This window comes from Panicum virgatum, chromosome 9N, assembly GCF_016808335.1.
Source record: "Panicum virgatum strain AP13 chromosome 9N, P.virgatum_v5, whole genome shotgun sequence".
Classification (NCBI taxonomy): Eukaryota; Viridiplantae; Streptophyta; class Magnoliopsida; order Poales; family Poaceae; genus Panicum; species Panicum virgatum.
The window spans coordinates 20603303-20619934 of record NC_053153.1 but is presented as its reverse complement, the minus strand read 5'-3'; the positions used below and the strand labels follow the sequence as shown (position 1 = coordinate 20619934).

Sequence of the window (16632 nt, the reverse complement as noted above, 5' to 3'; positions counted from 1 at the left end):
TTGTCTTCCGTAACCAATCTAACGAAGATTAACTTTAAACCCACATGACAGCAGAGTAGATTCTTGATCTGGGAGTGGCAGGTACAGATCTCTTAGTTCAATATAATTGCAAATATCGATGGACGAGACACAACCGAATGACACAACTGAATAACAATGCGTGTTCTAGTATATCGTAAAAATCCATGGACGAGACACAAAACTTGTAGCACTGTCCGGGCACGGGTGCGGTGCGGTACACGACAACCAGTCCGTGGGTTTTCCATTGCCAATGCCGCCCACCAACGCATCAGAAGAATCAGATGCGATCAAACTCTACTACCACTATGATCATTCTCATCAGACGGCGAACAGCAAACGCAGAGAGACGTATACAATACTATACGTACTTATGCACAAGGCACACGACGACACATGCCTATGCACGAGGGCAACAACCACAACTCCTTGAGGCAGTCCCAACTCTCCAACTCAGCTGGTTTCCATAGTATAAAATACGTTGTTATGTAAGCAAAAAACTGAGACGACAGGAGAGTTAATGAGGAGAGAAAAACTATAAAGAAATTGTGTCTCCTGCAAGAAACCATATCTATCCGAAAAACAAGCCAAAATAAGAGAGGATTGGAGGGAGAAAAGAGGGAGAAGAGATACGATTGGATTGCAATTTTTTTAAAGAAACCATCCATTGGGGATGTAATTTCTATAAGTAGTATCTATATGATATGGCAAGTATAGAAACTGCAAGTAGTGTTTTGGGGTTGGGATTGCCCTTAGGCCATCTGCTTGGCCATGGCGTTAACGATGCCGAGCGCATTGACCGTGAGGTGCGTGACGTCGACGACGTGCCCGCGCACGGCCTCCCTCGCGCCGCCGCCGCCCGCGGCCTCCGCCCAGAACCCCTCCACGCACATGTCGTCGTCCGTCAGCGCCGCGCTCGCCCACGCCTGCACGCTGTCCACCTGGAACCGCACGTCCCGGCTGCTCGCGGCCTGCCCGCCCTGCCGCTCCTTCCCGAACCGCGCCATGGCATCCGCGGACTGCCGCAGCAGGTCCTCGGCGCGCCCGAGCATGCTGACGCAGTCCCGCGCGGCCTCGGCGCCCAAGGGCGCCAGGTGGCCCGCGGCCGCCATCGCCTTCACCGCGGCCGTCGCCGCCCGCGCGCCGCCCAGCGCCACCGTCAGCGCCGCCCACGACAGGCGCGCCGGGCTGGACCCGACCGCCGCCGCGTACGGCGCCAGCGTCGCGTCGCACAGCGCCGGGTACTCCGTCGCCGCGCACCACGACCTCACGAAGCCCGGCACGGAGTCCGGCGACGACGACGAAGGTGCTGGCCGCGCCGCGGAGCCGCCGCCGCCGCAACACCAGCTCATAGAGAGCACCAGGAGAAGAAGCGGCGGCAGCATCGGCACGACGCCACGTCGTTGCGGTGCCATGGCCGGTCTGCGAGTTTCTCGATCGCTGCCTCCTGATGATGAGCGGTCGAGTGGCGCACGGGTTTCAGAGTTTGCGTGGACGGGGCGCGGGTTTTATAGGGGCAAGAGGATATGGTCTCGCGCCCCATTGGCTGGCTGCTGTACGTATGGCTGGCTCGACCGACTCGTCATCTCTGGCCAGGACACGCGAGCCCGGCTGTGCTCCAGCCCTCTTGTGTGGAGCGCGCACGGAGAGCAAGGAAGCCAGGCAAGCTGCCCGCATCAGCCAACCGCCAACGTGTTGCGCGCGGAGATTTTGCGTAGCCACGCCCAGCCCAGCGCGGACGAACAGTGACATGGACGACGCGACACCAGAACCTGCATGACCAGAGCGTGGGATATCATGAGCGTCTGTGGATCCCACAGAGATGGGGGCTAGCCGGCTAGGCGGCTAGCGTCTAGCCATAGCGAGAGACAGCGACGCGAGGGTGGTGCTCGGCTAGGGTTGGCTGCAACGGGAGCACGAGGTCGATCAGATTTGTTCAGATCCCGTGACGGCGGCGCACCGGCGACGCGCCAAAGCTGGCGGGGCCGTCGCGAGGCGGCCAAAGGTTCCTTTTCAGGGCGTGGGGGACCGAATCGACGACGCTGCCTGGGCGTTTCCGTCTGCGATCCCCATTGATGGCCGCCGGCCGCCCCATCGCTGTCAGTTAGGCTCGAGTCGGACGAATCAGTGCGGCGGCGGGACCGGCTGTTTCGTCCGTTGCGCCACCACGGCGAAACTGAATTGCAAACCGCTCCCCCAGCCGACATGGAGGCACACGGCACAATCGTTCAGATTTCCAAGCAGACGTTTTTCAGATAGTGGTAAAGATATTTGCGCCCATTGGTGTGATATCTGATCGCCCATCGCGTTTCCCATTAGGCCTTAAGATCACCATCACAATTACAGGCGAGGGCCGAGGAGATAGCTGTTCCCGCAACTTGCCCTCCTGTTGAACGCAGAGCGTGTATGACTGGTGCTGACTCGTCAATCATACACCTTGTCGTTCGTTGCCTGTTGGGTCGGTTGAGGTCGACCTCCCCTGGCGCCGCCCCCACCACCCGCGCGCGGCCTCCCCCTCGAACAGTCGAATCCCTCCATGCACGAGTGTGGTTTTTCCACCACTGCCGGCTCGGGCCGGCAACTTTCTGACCGTGGATGAAGCTTCAAAATTCGCGCACCTGATCCTCCGCCGGTGCTGATCCCACCATTTCCAGGCCGCACGCCTTAGCCCTGCCCCGTGAATAGGGGGGCAAGTTTTTTGGGACCCACAAACTGCATTGGATTCCCTTCGCGTCTCAGGCCGCTTTTTGCTTCACGAGCTCAGCAATGGAGACTCTCTCACTCTCCTAGATCCGTTTTCCCCGGAACTTGGTTCGGAACAACAATGGCGGATGGTAGCTAGGAAGAAAGCATTTGTGGCAACGGTCCAGGTAATCTCATGTTGGTACCTTACATCCATTTCTTTTAAGTACCAAATCTGCTTCATCTTTGGTTATTTATCGGCTTACAAAACTCCCCTTAGCGCTGTGGTTTCGGTGGAAGAGGCGGCCGTTCTGAACAGCTACCCATTCGTGCTTCAGTCGCACTTCAACCAGCAGATGTGTAGTCAAAATGGTTTGTGTTTCATACTGCTTGGTTTTGGAATGAAAAAGATTTATGTTAATTTGTTCTTCGTCGACCCGGTTGTTTTGACATTTGGTTTGCATTTTTCCTTTGTGGATTTTTCCCCGAGGAAATCAGGTGGAGGTCTGACATTCCAGGAATTGGTAATGAGGGCCACCAATGGAGTGTTGAACTGGCATACTAGTAATTTGAGTGGTACAACCGATTCTGGCCATGTTCAACATAAGCAAACATGGGATGATGTAGTGGACCATCAATTTTCACAAATTTTGCCAACTGTCAATGAAATACATGAAAAAGGTGTATCTTCTTCTTTTGGGTAAGGCATTCGCAGTTTGACTTCTCGGGACATTGCATTTTTATACATTACTCTCGTCCATGCATTTTGTTTCTGACAATATGTTATCTTGTTCTTGAAATGTGTTCATTACCTGAACATTCTTTAGCCACCGGCTGGTGGTGCCTAATTCAGTCCAAATCGCAGCAACAGACTCTGAACATGTTGAACCAGATCCTTCTGACAACTTGCCTAGCAAACAAGATGGATCAGAGCAAATGCCCTTACTAAATGACCATGACAGTAATCATTCAGGCAACATCACAAACTTTGGTTCAGAAGATGTAGCACAGCAATTGGCTATTGGGTATGTTAATGTTGTTGCCTTTTCTTTAGGACATACTTACAGAATAGCACTTCTATTTGTTTTTCTTTAGCTCATATAAATGTACTGAATGCATATCAGTAAGCCTGCAGTTATCAGTAACATGATCAATATGTGCTATACATATGGCTGTTGTCACACATAACTAGATTTGTACATGCATTGTTTACTACCTTTGTGTAAATTACCTACTATATTTTGTTGGAAACATGTCTGAATTAACTTCACAATTTCAAGGACCGGAGATGGAGCCACAAATTCATTGCCAATTAAACCAAGAGATGGTGGCCAGGTTGAATCACATCCGTCTGTCATCTTATCTGGCAAACAGCATGGTTCAGGACCCATTACATCCCAAAATCAGCCGGAAGGGAATCCGTCTCCGAACATCACCACGTTTTGTGATCAAGTTGTAGCTCCTCCATGGCCTAAGGGGTATGGTCCTTCTATCTGCTTTGCTCTGTCCTTATTTTGTAGAATGGTCAAATTCTTGTGGCTTCAAATACAAAATAACTATGGCGACAATTGAATAGCTCTGTGTTGTTTGGGTGCTGAAATACAGCCTATAATTTCACTGGGCAGGGTACATACTTTTACACGTGCAATGGTGCAAACATATGAAATTTGCAAATACATATAGTCCAGTTCAGACATCCTTGTGAATTAATTTATAAAAAACTTCAACCCCGAATTTTAACGCGCTTGCTGGATTCAGGATAACAAGTATTATCTATATATCGTTTCCTATCTTTTTCAGTAAAAGGATCCCAAAAGATGCACCTGCTATTTGCTCATGTTATTTGCTTTTTTTTGTCCATACTTAGTGAATGCACAACTTCCAGTGGCAACCAAGTAAAATTAGTACCAGAAAAAAAAATCAAGGCTTGTGTTGTTTGTCTGTAGAAAGCCAGTTTGCAAAAATACTGGTCAGGGTATATACTTGTATCGTATACAATATATAATTTACCAATATGTATTGTCCAGTATCTATATCTGGATGCCTTAAGTTTTGAGCATCATGATCCCTAAATATTCTACCTGTTTGGCTTCAGCATAACCAGTTTTGTATATATATGGTTCCCTATCTTAGGATTACTGACCACCTGTTTTCTGTTCTTACGATGTGGTGATTACTTCAACATTCTTAAGCACTGAAGATGGTGGCACAAATTCAGTTCAAATTCCAGCAAGGGAGGGGGGGGGGGGGTGGGGGGGGGGGCAGATTGAGCCAGAGCCGTGTGTTACCTTGGCTGGCAACAAGGATGGATCAGTGCCTATTTCCTCACAAATTGAACAGGAAGGGAATGCTTCTGGGAACATCACAATGTTTATTACAAATGAAGGGAGTTCTGATTTTCTGATGATGCTAGATGGCAGTCCTGAGCGTAGATGTTTTTTGGGTTCTTGGAAATGTTACATTTGTAATGACTGAGACATTTTCTTTGTTGGATCACTTAATTTTTTATTCTTGTAATTGATTCTGGATGGCAAGTTATTATATGTTTCTGTCAGTCCTGAACTAATTGTTCAGACAATTTATTATGGTTATGTCGTAACTGATTGAAATATAAATGACATGGTTGTTGAACTTACAAAATTTTCTTCCTACAAAATATAATCAAATACTTTTGTATTTGATTAATTAATTTGAGGTGAGTTGGTTCCATAATCTACCCTAAGTGAGCATGTAAGTGTGATTGGTTTTAGTAAGTAACCTGGTCTGAACTGGTTGCCCAGCTGGTGCCCAGCTGCTGCTAAAGGTAAGGTAGTACTAGTTCAAAGAGCCTAGCATAGTTGTTGACACCAGTACATTGTTGAAAGAGTCAAGCAATTTGATGAAGGTGAGACCTGAACTTTCCTGCCCATGTCATTCATTCAAGATAGAAGTCAATTTCATTACAACATACATGAGTCATACAACAAAATCAATTTACAGAGAGTCATACATGAGACATTTCCTTCCTGGCAAAATCAAAATTACACAATTTACCCAACTCTCACACTGCCAAACACTACCATACCCAACTCTCACACTGCCAAACAATGATGACCTCAAGTTGGGAACAAAATGGTAGTGCTGGGAATGATTCTGGTGATTGGTGAGGCTGGAGTAATAGAGTTGGAGCAGCTGCAAAACCAATGGAGAACAAGCAGCTTGGTTCAAATCTGCTCTGGACCTCCAATCGTCGCCACTGCAGCAGGCCAGGGCGGGCTCCAACCCGGCGGATGGCGACCTCGACAGTAGAGGGAGGAGGCGCTGCGCCGCCGCGCCGGCGACGGCATATCAGCTTGCGGAGGCCAACCTCCCCGCTCGCACCATGGCGGCCCCAGCTTGGCCGTCCCCTGCTCCGTGCGCTACCTCCCGGTGACCACCTCCCTCCACGCGTTGGGTTCCAACTGAGCGAGGGTGCGGCGGCCGCTGCGACGGGCGACGGCGGCCGCGGCGGGCGACGGGACTGCCTCCAGCGGCGGCGATGGACGACGGGACGGCAGCCTCCCGCGGCGGTGACGGACGATGAGCGATGGGCAGGCGACAGCGAGCGCGTCGAGGACTCTGATTTGGGGGAAGAGTCCCGAGTCTGGGGGGAGAGGATGGATCTGACAATTGGGCCCGGCGGGAAGGGATTGTCCGCCTCAGACGCGAGGCATGAATTGGCGTCCAGGCACAGTTCCGGATAAAGACACAAATCTCGAAAGACAATCGGACGGCAGAAAAGATACCCGGGCCGGCGCCAGTGGGAAACATTCACCCCTCCATGCACGTGTCGTCGTTTGTCAGCGCCGCGGTCGCCCACGTACGCAGCACGATGCATGTCCAGCTAGCTGGAACCTCACGTCGCCCCTGCCGCCCGCGGCCTGCTCATGCCCTCCCCCGGAGCCGCGCCATGGCCTCCTCCACCGGCCGCCGCAGCGTGCGTGCCCACGGCGCTCAGGCAGTCGCGCGCCGCCTCGGCTGCCGCGGGCGCCAACGTGTTTCGTATGTCTCTGATCTCATGCGACTGTGAGTTCGGGATGAGGACGAGGGTGATTTGTAGCGTAGGGCAGCGCAGGAGGAGACGCGGCCAACGGCCTTCTAGGTATGGCCGTGCGCGAGATCGCAACACCGCATGGCTGGATGACTGGATCTCACTTCGTTCCGCGTGCCGGCCGGGCTCAGGATCGGAGAGGTCGGCATCACATTTCACGCGCGCGAAGGCCGGCGTGTTGGGGACTTTGCTGTTTCGTCGGCGGCCGGGCCGCTGCTACGGGGATGGCGCGCATGGCGGCTGCTAACGATGAGATTAGTTTCAGGGCCGGCGTGGTGGGGCCTGATGCCCTGATCAATGGCGTTCCCGTCTCATCTTCCAGGTCGAGGTCGCCATCGCCGCCGGCTGGACTGGAGGCTGGAGCTAGGCTGCTAGGCGCGGACCAAATCAATCACTGGCGTTTGGCTTGGCATCCCAGCTGCACTGTACAGACGGGAAACCTGAATCGCACTCTCTCGCTGGCTGCTCCCGGACTCCCGGTCCACATGGCGAATCGGGAACTACTCCATCGCCGCGAGGAGAGATGCAGTCGTGCAGATACTTTCCCCGGAAGAAGAGCGCTGAACTGGATTATTAAGTATCGACGATTGGCTGCTCAATACAATAATCCTCCATTTCTCAAGCAGGGCTGGAGCTGGTGTGATATTCGCTCTGTTCGTTTGGCTTGTCAGCCAACTAGACAGCAGTACTGTTCTCTCATACTAAATTAGCACCAGCCACCAGCTACCAGCCAATTAGCAGTACTGTTCTCTCATAACAAATCAGCACCAGCCACCAGCCACAACCAAGCGAACACAGTGCTGTCACAGACTTACAGTATCATCCACAACTTGCGAGCGCACTGAATTGCCTACGGAACGTGCCAGGCACTGCAGGGCGCAGGGACCGCTTTTCTTTCTATTATCCTTTGCTAAAAAATCAACTTTCCTAAAAAATAAACACGAAAAATTTACTGATGGACGTGTATATTGTTGGGTAATGACTTCAATACAGCCGGCCGTACGATTGTCCGACCGCACGGCCGCTTTCATCCAGCGTCCACGTTCAATCCAACGACACAGAGGGCCCCGCGCGCACGAGCGGCATCAGACCGGGATGGTCCCACGTTCTAGAAGGGAGGAGGGCGTGGAGAAATTTATTCAAAACATCGGGACGCGCGCCTGTTCATTTCCTTCAACCCCCCTCTCTCTACTCCCCATCCTCCCGCTTGCATCGCCCGGTGATTTCTCCTCCCAATCCCTCGCATCCCGTCGCCATGGCGCCCAGCTGAACCCGCGGCGCAGCACCCCTCGGCGAGGTGAGCGATTCATCCCCAACACGCGCGCGCATCCGCCCCTCTTCTGATGCTTCTCTGATGGGGTTTTTTGGTCTCATTTTTGCGCCGACCAGTGAGAGGGGGGGTCGCTCGTGCGTGGAATCGCTGGATCAGGTCAAGGTGAGCATTCCCCCTCTTGTTCCTCCCCCCGTGCGCATGCATTGAAGCCCCGCGGCTCCCCCTGTTTATCCTAATCGATGCCCCATATCCGCCGCGGGTGTCTGATGTGCTATGGTTTTTATGGATTTCAGCACGAGCAACCAGAGGCATCCACCTGTGCGGGAGCATACGTGCGTGGGGCGAGTGGAAATCACAGACAGCAGGCTAAGTGAGTCCCCCCCTCCCTCCATTCCCCAATCCTCTGCCCACGGAGCCCCTGCATTTTTTTGGTTCAGGCTCTGTATTGTGTTTGGAGTGATGATTGTTTTAGCTCGCACCCCCCCAATGATTTTGATTTGTGCAGATATATTCTAGGTTTTGATGTAGCGGAAGTGCAGGTTCATAATCAAAGGGGGCGATTTTTCAGCATTGCCAACAGCAGCACCTAGAATTTGTTTAGGATTTGGGGGATGTGTGGCTCAAAGCAGAGAATTAGGGGTGCTGCTATTTTTTTCTCTCACACCCACAATAATTCGTGGGTTAGTGGTCTGGAAGCGTAGGATTTGGGGGGAATGGGCAGCATTTTTTCCGAATTTTGGTGATTCCCAAACTTGACTGTATCCCCGCCACAAGGGGGTTTTCACACACTGGACACGTGGAAATAGAAGCAATACCCCACATGCACACTACATTCTAGTATGTTTATACGTAGCTTCAACAAAAGTGGATCACAGTCTGTCTATGCAAGCGTGTGATTTGTAGGTTTTAGTCTCGTAGAATAACAAGTAAGCCGTTGTGGTAAGCAACAAATTCATTTTCTGTATGCAACAATCAAGTGGTCAGTTTTCAGGTATATTTGCATGGAAATTGATTTATAATTGCATAAGCTCAAACAATGTAATTTCTTTTTTCTTATTTCTGGGGTTCCACACAAGCATACCAAACATTTTATTTGCAAGTACATCAGAGTTATCTTCTATTTTGTTTTTTGCAAGAATAATGACTGCATGTTAACTCCAAACAAAGTGAATCATGGCCTGTGTGTGCTAGCTTATGTATTTTTTGTTGTAGTCACGTAGAATAACAAGCAAGCCTCGTATTAAGTAGCACATCCATTTTTCATACAGCGATCGAATTTGCCAGTTGTTTGCTAAAATTGCGTCAACATTCATTTATAATTGCCCAAGAACAAATAACATAATTGCCTCTTCTGTTTTTACACCCCCCACCGCGCTTTTTTTAGATGCATGAATCCATTTCTGTACAAGTTGATCAGGGTTATGGTATTTTTATGTCTTCCACTTTTACAACTAAATCTGCATCAGTTAATATTTTTCATTAATAATGTGCATGGTTTCAATAGCAAGAGGGCAGAAGCGGCAACATGGCCGCGTCCAACCATCTAATATGGAGGTGCACTATTTTTCTCTCTGTTTGTTAACCCATCCTTTGTTTGACAGTTTTTAATAACTAATCTTGTCTTTTCATAACAGAGCATCGCCTGCCAGGCTTGTCAAGCTATATTCAAGTTTGTCAGGTCCACAACGTAAGATGATAGAGGAAGTGAATTTTGATGGTCTGCTAAAGATATCCTGCTCCACTATGCCGACGGGTCTTGCTTCATGGCTCTTTGTGGACTGTTTTGATTCCGAGAGGTTAGAGCTGGTGTTTCTAGGGAGGGGTAGGATTGCTGTCACAGCAGAAGCTATTGCCGACATCCTAGATTTACCATACGGGGGTGATCAAGTGAAGTATGAGGTGGATGTTGATGCTATTAACTTCATGCAGAATAAGTATGACATTATCCATGGTTCAGCACCAAAGATTGAGGAAATTATGGAGAGGATAAAGAAAAAAAGGTCCGCAAATGAAAACCAGGTGGGAAGTTGAAAAACACTATTGCAGAGGTTGGCATCTATGTGCTAAATGGCAAGAAGAAAAGGGGTGCCACCAGATTCGTCATGCCGCTATATGTTACAGTAAGTAGAGCACTTCATTTTTTTTCTTTTCCCTCTTGCTTTACCTGGTAGAAAACAGCAGCAACATTACATTTTTTGTCACAAACCTCCATGCAGACTCTTTTGCAAAATAACCAAACTGGTATGGTTGCTGTTACACATGCGTTCCAAAAGGATACAAATAACCTACACCACCGATAGTTGGTATGTGCACACTTTTTTTCCTTTCTTTTACAGTCTCGCTTCTCTTTTTTTTCAATCATCTAACTTGTTGTGGAAAAAAACACACATATATTATTCCCTATTCTGCAGAAGTTGGTTCAGTATGATGCACACTCAGGCCATTATTCCCTAACATGTTGCTAGAACCCTAACAATCAAATTGCAGATCATTGGTACATAAAGTCCTATCAAAGTGCAAAAGTACACTACCAGATGAGCGTACCTCATCTTTTGCTGATCCTCTTCTTCGTGCTTTTTTTATGCGCCGTCGCCGTTGCCTGGCGGCCGGTTTATTTTGCTCCGGCAATTTTTTCAGCGTACGGTGATTGGTGGGGGTATGGAGAGGGGGGCGCGGAGAGGCAGATTGCTTTTTCTGGTGGGCCCGTTGGGGCTAGGTTTGGCGCGCAACTAGCGGGAGTTGGCGTGTAAAAGGCGCCCAGCAGACACAAAAACGTGGGTTGCCAGAAAAGAAAACGTAGTTAATTAGGACTTTCCTATTATGGGCAGCTGTACGGTTGCATAATATTACGGCCGGCCCTAAGTTAGCCGGGCCCATATATTGTTGTTGCTGAATAAACATTGGTTTTTTATGACACAACCGCCAAATGGCCAAAAAAAAGTTTTGAAGCGCTCATTATTCTCATCCGATCTTGTCTTGGTACGTGTGCAGGCGAGGGTGCAGCATGTCAGCGTCAAGAGTGGTGCGCGGCCGCCGCTACGGCGCGTCGTACAGAGGCTGCAGGCGGTGCCCGGCCGGCGCGGCGGCGGCATCACCGCGCGTGCCGCCGCCGCCACGGCAGCGAGGATTCCACCCGGGCCACGGGAAGACGCCACGCCGCACGGGCACGCGCGGCCCGCAGCGAGCCTCGTGCTCCAGGCCCCGCCTCTGCTCCGGGCTGAGCGCGGAGGGGTGCTGGCGAGGCCTGAACGTCAGACTCCCCGGCGGCGCCGCGATTCTGCCGGCGACCTCGTCTTCTGCCCGCTCCAGTGCCGCTGCCACGGCCGTCGGAGCCTCCGCTGGTGAGTCGGCAGGCCCGCTGTCACCGCCGACGGCCGGGCCGAGCCATGCCGGAGCGGCTGACGCCGGCGAGAGCAGGAGAGCCAACAGGAGAGGGAGCATCACACGAGCTCGTGAGGCATGCATAGTGGCGTTTGTGACTCCTTCCCAACCTTGTCTTGCTGTGTTGGATTGAGGTGAGGCAGATGGTACTTATAGGAAGTTTTTTTTTTTGGTAACCTGCAAACATTACTGCAGAGAGTTTTACGTTGATTCAAAGTTGTAATAGATCCTGTAACTAACATACACTGAATGAGAAACGTTACCTGAAGAAAATTCCCTTCTTAGATGTCTCAGGTGTTAACTGAGACATGACATTTCAGCAGCTGATGAGGTACAATTGCGACATATCTTTTCAAAAAAAAAAGGTACACTTGCGACATATAAACGTGAGGGAAGAAGAAGAGAATCTCTAGGCGTGAAGGGGCTGAAGGACCCTGGCGCTCTGCACACTGCACTAGCATGTACATGACTGACCTGAACAAATACAGCATCAGCCATTAACAGTATACATCGACCGTCTGAATTTCTCAACTACAGCAGCACCGTTTTCTGGTCACCCAACACGAAATCTTACTGAAATGATTGATGCTGCTCACAAGACGTATATTTGCGAGAGCGTGACCAGTAGACGGCAACAGACACAAGACAGGAGCACCTCCTGCAAATATTAGAGTTCAGGCAATGGAGCACAATTTATAATCCCATGCTCACTTTTCCTCAGAACAAGCAACTCTAGAACCCGACCAGGGCTCTCCTCTTGTTCAGGAGCTCAATCATAACCCCTTCTCACCTTGTCTGGTGGGCCAGAGAAGACATGCCCTAGCATTTGCATTGCTGATCAGTACAAAAAGGAATCCGCACGGCCCCTGGTTCAGGTGAGATCATCGCATTAGCAATTAGTCAGACACCTTGTCCACCCTTTCTTGGATCCCTGGTTTGGCCATATATGAAAAGCGCAAAAATTAGTGACATATCTTAATCTTTTTGACAGAAAATGGGACAGCGCCAATGCAGGTAATAAGTCAAAAAGAAAAGGCCAAATGATAAAAAAAGATTTACTTTTGCATTAAAAAGAGGCAGAACAAAACATATAAGAGAAATAGCTCTATGGGGTAGCAAATTCTCTCCTTAGTTCAATGCCATCTTTCGTTCTTGAGGCCACCCCTTCCTCAGAAAGGGGTCTGTGTTGGAAAATTCTGTGATTTTGTTGTTTACAAACATTCCACATGGTGGCAATGCACAAGATGATTCATAAACAGGAAGCAGACTTTAGGAAAAATTGGCAGAGCCATTATACTAATACTAAGGCGATGACTGATGGATTACAAATCAAGGGCCCACAAGGCTACAGGTTACAGCTATCAAACCTCTTACAGTAAGACAAAATCACCAAACGTTAAAGCATTCAACTGTGTTCAGGTAACTGAGGAGAGCCTCTGAACCTCTGGAAAAAAAATCTAGATCAATCATTATTCATTGGAGTGAAATTTCTTGGTCTATGCATCTTCAAGTCTTCTATCCAACCGATTGCCTTTGGAACATCGATGAGACAATGATTTTGCCCTAGCTCTGACTCTCATTGCAACATCACAAGAGGGATGGGGGGAAATGCCCAGTAAAAGATGAGACCTTACATACAAAGCAATAAAGACATTCATTGTCATGTAGGTTCTTCGGTATGCTAGGTGCAAAAAGCAGCTGGCGTTGCCAGACACCGCACAGTAGTTGGTGTCATCAGGTGTTTAGATCTTTTGTCGAGAGAGAAGTTATTGGGAGTTTGGTTAGTGCTTCGATTTACTAGGGGATTAGTTAGAGATAAGCTTGGGTAAAGGGCAAATGTGCATGGGCCTATATATATGGTCATGTAATCTGAAAGATCAAGAGAGAATTAGAGTTCTCCCTTATCCCTGCCTCCTGGTTGCATCTCGCCATCACTGGCTCCCAAGCTGCAGCCTAGAGGTCCAGGGACACTTCCATCAACCTCGCGCAATTACAATATACGCCATCTTCCATTCTCTAATTACCCACCATCACCACATTCATAGTTCGCTTATGAGGAAGAGAAGTGCACTCAGGATCTTTAAACTTTTCATGGATTATCACATGGGTCTATGAACTTTCAAGGTAAGCATCTGGGTCATTCAACTATTGAATTGGTTCACTCCAAGTTAGAATCCAGTGAACTTAGAATAACCCACTTGAGAAGTCGAAGGACCCAGATAGTCACTTTGAGAGTTTATGGCGAGTGTAAATCCAGGAGAAGTTTAGGGACGCCGAGTGTATTTTACTCTATGAGGAAAAAAGAAGTCTTAAACTCTTAGTGAAGTACCTGTCTGGGGTGTCCAAGTAGGATTCAGTTGCAGATAAAATATTCCAGCCATTCAGTCTTCGCTGAAATAGTGATATTTCTCAGGAAGAAACTTTTTCTGCTCCTCATGCTTACCATCTGAGAAAAGAGATATCAGAGCTTGAGTGGTGGAAGAATAAAGGGAGAAATTCTTCTCATCAATCTTCAAGAGGTAAGTTCCAGCCTTGAGCACCACCCCTTTTTCCAATAATATCCTAACAATATCATTTAGCATACGTGAGTCAGCATCATGACCATTGTTCTCCATTGATAAGAACAGCTCATCAGCCTCTTCTAATAACCCATCTTCTATAAGAGCTGTTATCATTAATCTGTATATGCTAGCATCAGGTTCCAAACCATTGGTTGATATTGCAGTAAAAACATCCTTGGCTTCTTTCCTTTTACCAGCACAAAGCAAGCCATCAATCATAATGTAGTAAGTAAGAATCTCAAGATGAAAATTCATAGAAAGTAGTTCTTGAAATATGACGAGTGCTTGACCAGCAAGATTATTCTTACAAAGTCCTCCTAGAATTGTATTATAGATAATGAAATCAAACTTCACTCCACTTTCAATCATCTTGTGATATTGCTCCAATGCAGCAGTAGTTCTACCAGCTTTAAACAGCCCATCCAGTATAATGCCATATGTGATAACAGTTGGCTTAATTTCCTTGCTCAACATTCCTCTGAACAGAGTTAATGCATCATCTATCCTCCCAATTTTAAAATAACCATTAATTAGAGCACCATAGATGACAGAATTGGGTTTAAAGCCATTAGAGACAAAAGCATCAAACAATGTCATCGCCTCTTCCATTTTCCAAGATAAGCAATACCCATTTATGAGTGTACCATACATAAAAATGTCAGGTTTCCCACCTACACCCACAAATAGGTTGAAGAGTTTTTGGGATTCTTTAAGCCTCCCCTCACTGCATAGATTCCGTATGACTAAAGTAAAACGTCTGGCTTCAGGATGAACACCTCTCTGTATCATGTCAAAAACTAATTCCTTTGCTTTCTTCCAATTGCCACATGTGCAAAAACCCTGGACCAAGAAAGCATAGGCAATACAGTTAGGATGCACTCCTTCATGAATCATCTTATTGAATTGGGACATAGCATCCTCCATCCTGCCTGCTTTGCACAGAACATTTATTATTGTTCCATAGTGAACCACATTAAGGCTAAATCCTTGCTTCCGCATATCAGTAAGCACAAGCATTGCTTTGTCAGCACTTCCATGAACAGCATATGCAAATAGCAAACTGGCAAACACATATTCATTAGGCTCAATACCATTCCTTAACATCATCTCCAATATGTTTTGCACATCAGCAAGAGATCCATGAAAGGCATACCCATGAAGCAGAATGCCATAGGTGGTAACATCAGTCTTTTCACCACTCTTGATTAAATAATCAAAAACTTTCCTAGCTTCATTGCATTTTCTGTGCTTGCACAGAGCCCTGATTAATGAAGTGTAAGTGATGACATGTGGTTTAATACCCTTGCCAATCATCTGTTTTAACATCATAACAGCCCCTTTCCACTGTCCTGATATGGCGTACCCATTGATCAGGCTACTATACACAGCACAATTTGGGGCAACACCTTCAGCGACCATCCGTTGAAGGACCCCCTTGGCCTTGTCAACTGATCCAACCTTGCACAGTTTGTCGATGATCGAGAGGTACGTCACCACATTAGGTGAAACCCCCTGGTTACGCATTTCATCGAACAGCTTGACGGCTTCTTCCACTTTATCTTCCTTGAAGAGGCCTCTGATGACAATGGTGTACGCCACCACGCCAATTTCATCTCTGTTCCTCACCAACGTGCGGAGCAGCTCGAGCGCCTCTAAGCTCCGCCCGTCGTCGCACAGCCCCTTGAGGACGGCGGAGTGGGAGAAGGCGTTGGGCGCACATCCCAGCTCGGGCATCATGCGGCGAGCTACGTCCACAGCCTCCGCCACCCGCCGCTCGCAGCATAGCCCCTTGAGGAGCGGGGTGAAGGACTTGGCCGCCAACCTCAGACCCGCCTTGAGAGCGGCGGCAAGCGGGGAGAACGCGAGGTCCACCCGGCCCGCGCGGCAGCAGCTGGCGATGAGGATGCTGTAGGTGCGCGCGTCAGGCACCGCAGCGCCCGCTCCGGCCATGCGGCCGAAGAGGGAGACGGCCCGCGCAACGCCATCGTTGCTGCCGTAGGCGAAGGTGGCGAGGAGGTGATTGAAGGCGGTGGCTGAGCCGGGCCTGGGCCGTGGTTGACGGAGAAGTTTGTCGAATAGGCGGAGCGCGTCGCGCGGGCCCAGGCTCCTCGACCGCGCGCGGTCGCAGATGGTGCGCTCCAGGGAGGCAACGAGGGATTCCTTCTTAGCCTTCATGGCTTAGGAATAGCCGAATAGGAACGCATATCTAGATTCACTGGGTCGAAGATCGAAGTGGTGAGTGGTGTTTACGAACTGCGCCTCTTCTTCTTCACCTCCGGCGACGGGCGACCGGCGTCTCCCTGTCCACGCCCATAAGGCCAGACGGGGCATGGCCATGGGAGAGATGGCACAGCCGCAGCAGCCGCGCCGCCGCTTCATCTCTAGTATCAGCTGGGCCATGGGGCCACGGCATTTGACGGCCCACTCGTACCATCAATCCCCGCGATCTGAATTTGGATGGGCCAAAACGGCGGTGGCCGGCAGGCGGCAGCTCCGCGCGCCCGTTACGGGTCGCACTCCCGCCGCTCGGCGTCGCCGAGGCGGTTGGGAAAAGACGGGAAAGATTGAGAGAGGACGACTGGAGAGCCCGCTGCCAGTTTGGGCCATGTTCGGATCACGGCTCAATTTGGCCCATTATTATAGTCATT

At 49.5% G+C, this 16632-nt stretch overlaps 4 protein-coding genes across 5 annotated transcripts; 1 reads left to right on the top strand and 3 right to left on the bottom strand.

Annotated features, from left to right (window-relative positions):
• Positions 1 to 370: 370 nt before the first annotated feature.
• LOC120688459 (pectinesterase inhibitor 9-like) lies at positions 371 to 1580 on the bottom strand. Its single transcript, XM_039970793.1, has one exon. It carries the CDS (start codon positions 1431 to 1433, stop codon positions 771 to 773), a length of 663 nt encoding a protein of 220 aa, XP_039826727.1. The 5' UTR covers positions 1434 to 1580; the 3' UTR covers positions 371 to 770.
• A 1476-nt stretch (positions 1581 to 3056) lies between these two features.
• LOC120688828 lies at positions 3057 to 5331 on the top strand. The gene is made up of 4 exons (XM_039971195.1): positions 3057 to 3400; positions 3528 to 3725; positions 3981 to 4178; positions 4834 to 5331. The coding sequence occupies exons 1-4, from the start codon at positions 3057 to 3059 to the stop codon at positions 4871 to 4873; spliced, it is 780 nt and encodes a 259-aa protein (XP_039827129.1). The 3' UTR covers positions 4874 to 5331.
• A 5545-nt stretch (positions 5332 to 10876) lies between these two features.
• On the bottom strand, positions 10877 to 11550 carry LOC120688458. The gene has a single exon (XM_039970791.1). The coding sequence runs from the start codon at positions 11505 to 11507 to the stop codon at positions 11079 to 11081; it is 429 nt and encodes a 142-aa protein (XP_039826725.1). The 5' UTR covers positions 11508 to 11550; the 3' UTR covers positions 10877 to 11078.
• Positions 11551 to 11594: 44 nt separating this feature from the next.
• Positions 11595 to 16363, bottom strand: LOC120688457 (protein Rf1, mitochondrial-like). Of its 2 annotated transcripts, none has more exons than XM_039970789.1 (3): positions 13753 to 16363; positions 11687 to 12354; positions 11595 to 11612 (listed from the first exon to the last, which is right to left on the bottom strand). In XM_039970789.1, exon 1 carries the CDS (start codon positions 16157 to 16159, stop codon positions 13805 to 13807), a length of 2355 nt encoding a protein of 784 aa, XP_039826723.1. In that variant the 5' UTR covers positions 16160 to 16363; the 3' UTR covers positions 11595 to 11612; positions 11687 to 12354; positions 13753 to 13804. The 2 variants fall into 2 exon arrangements, with proteins under 2 accessions (XP_039826723.1, XP_039826724.1); XM_039970790.1 differs by lacking the exon at positions 11595 to 11612 and having other exon boundaries at positions 11751 to 12081; positions 12214 to 12354.
• Between the last annotated feature and the right edge of the window lie 269 nt (positions 16364 to 16632).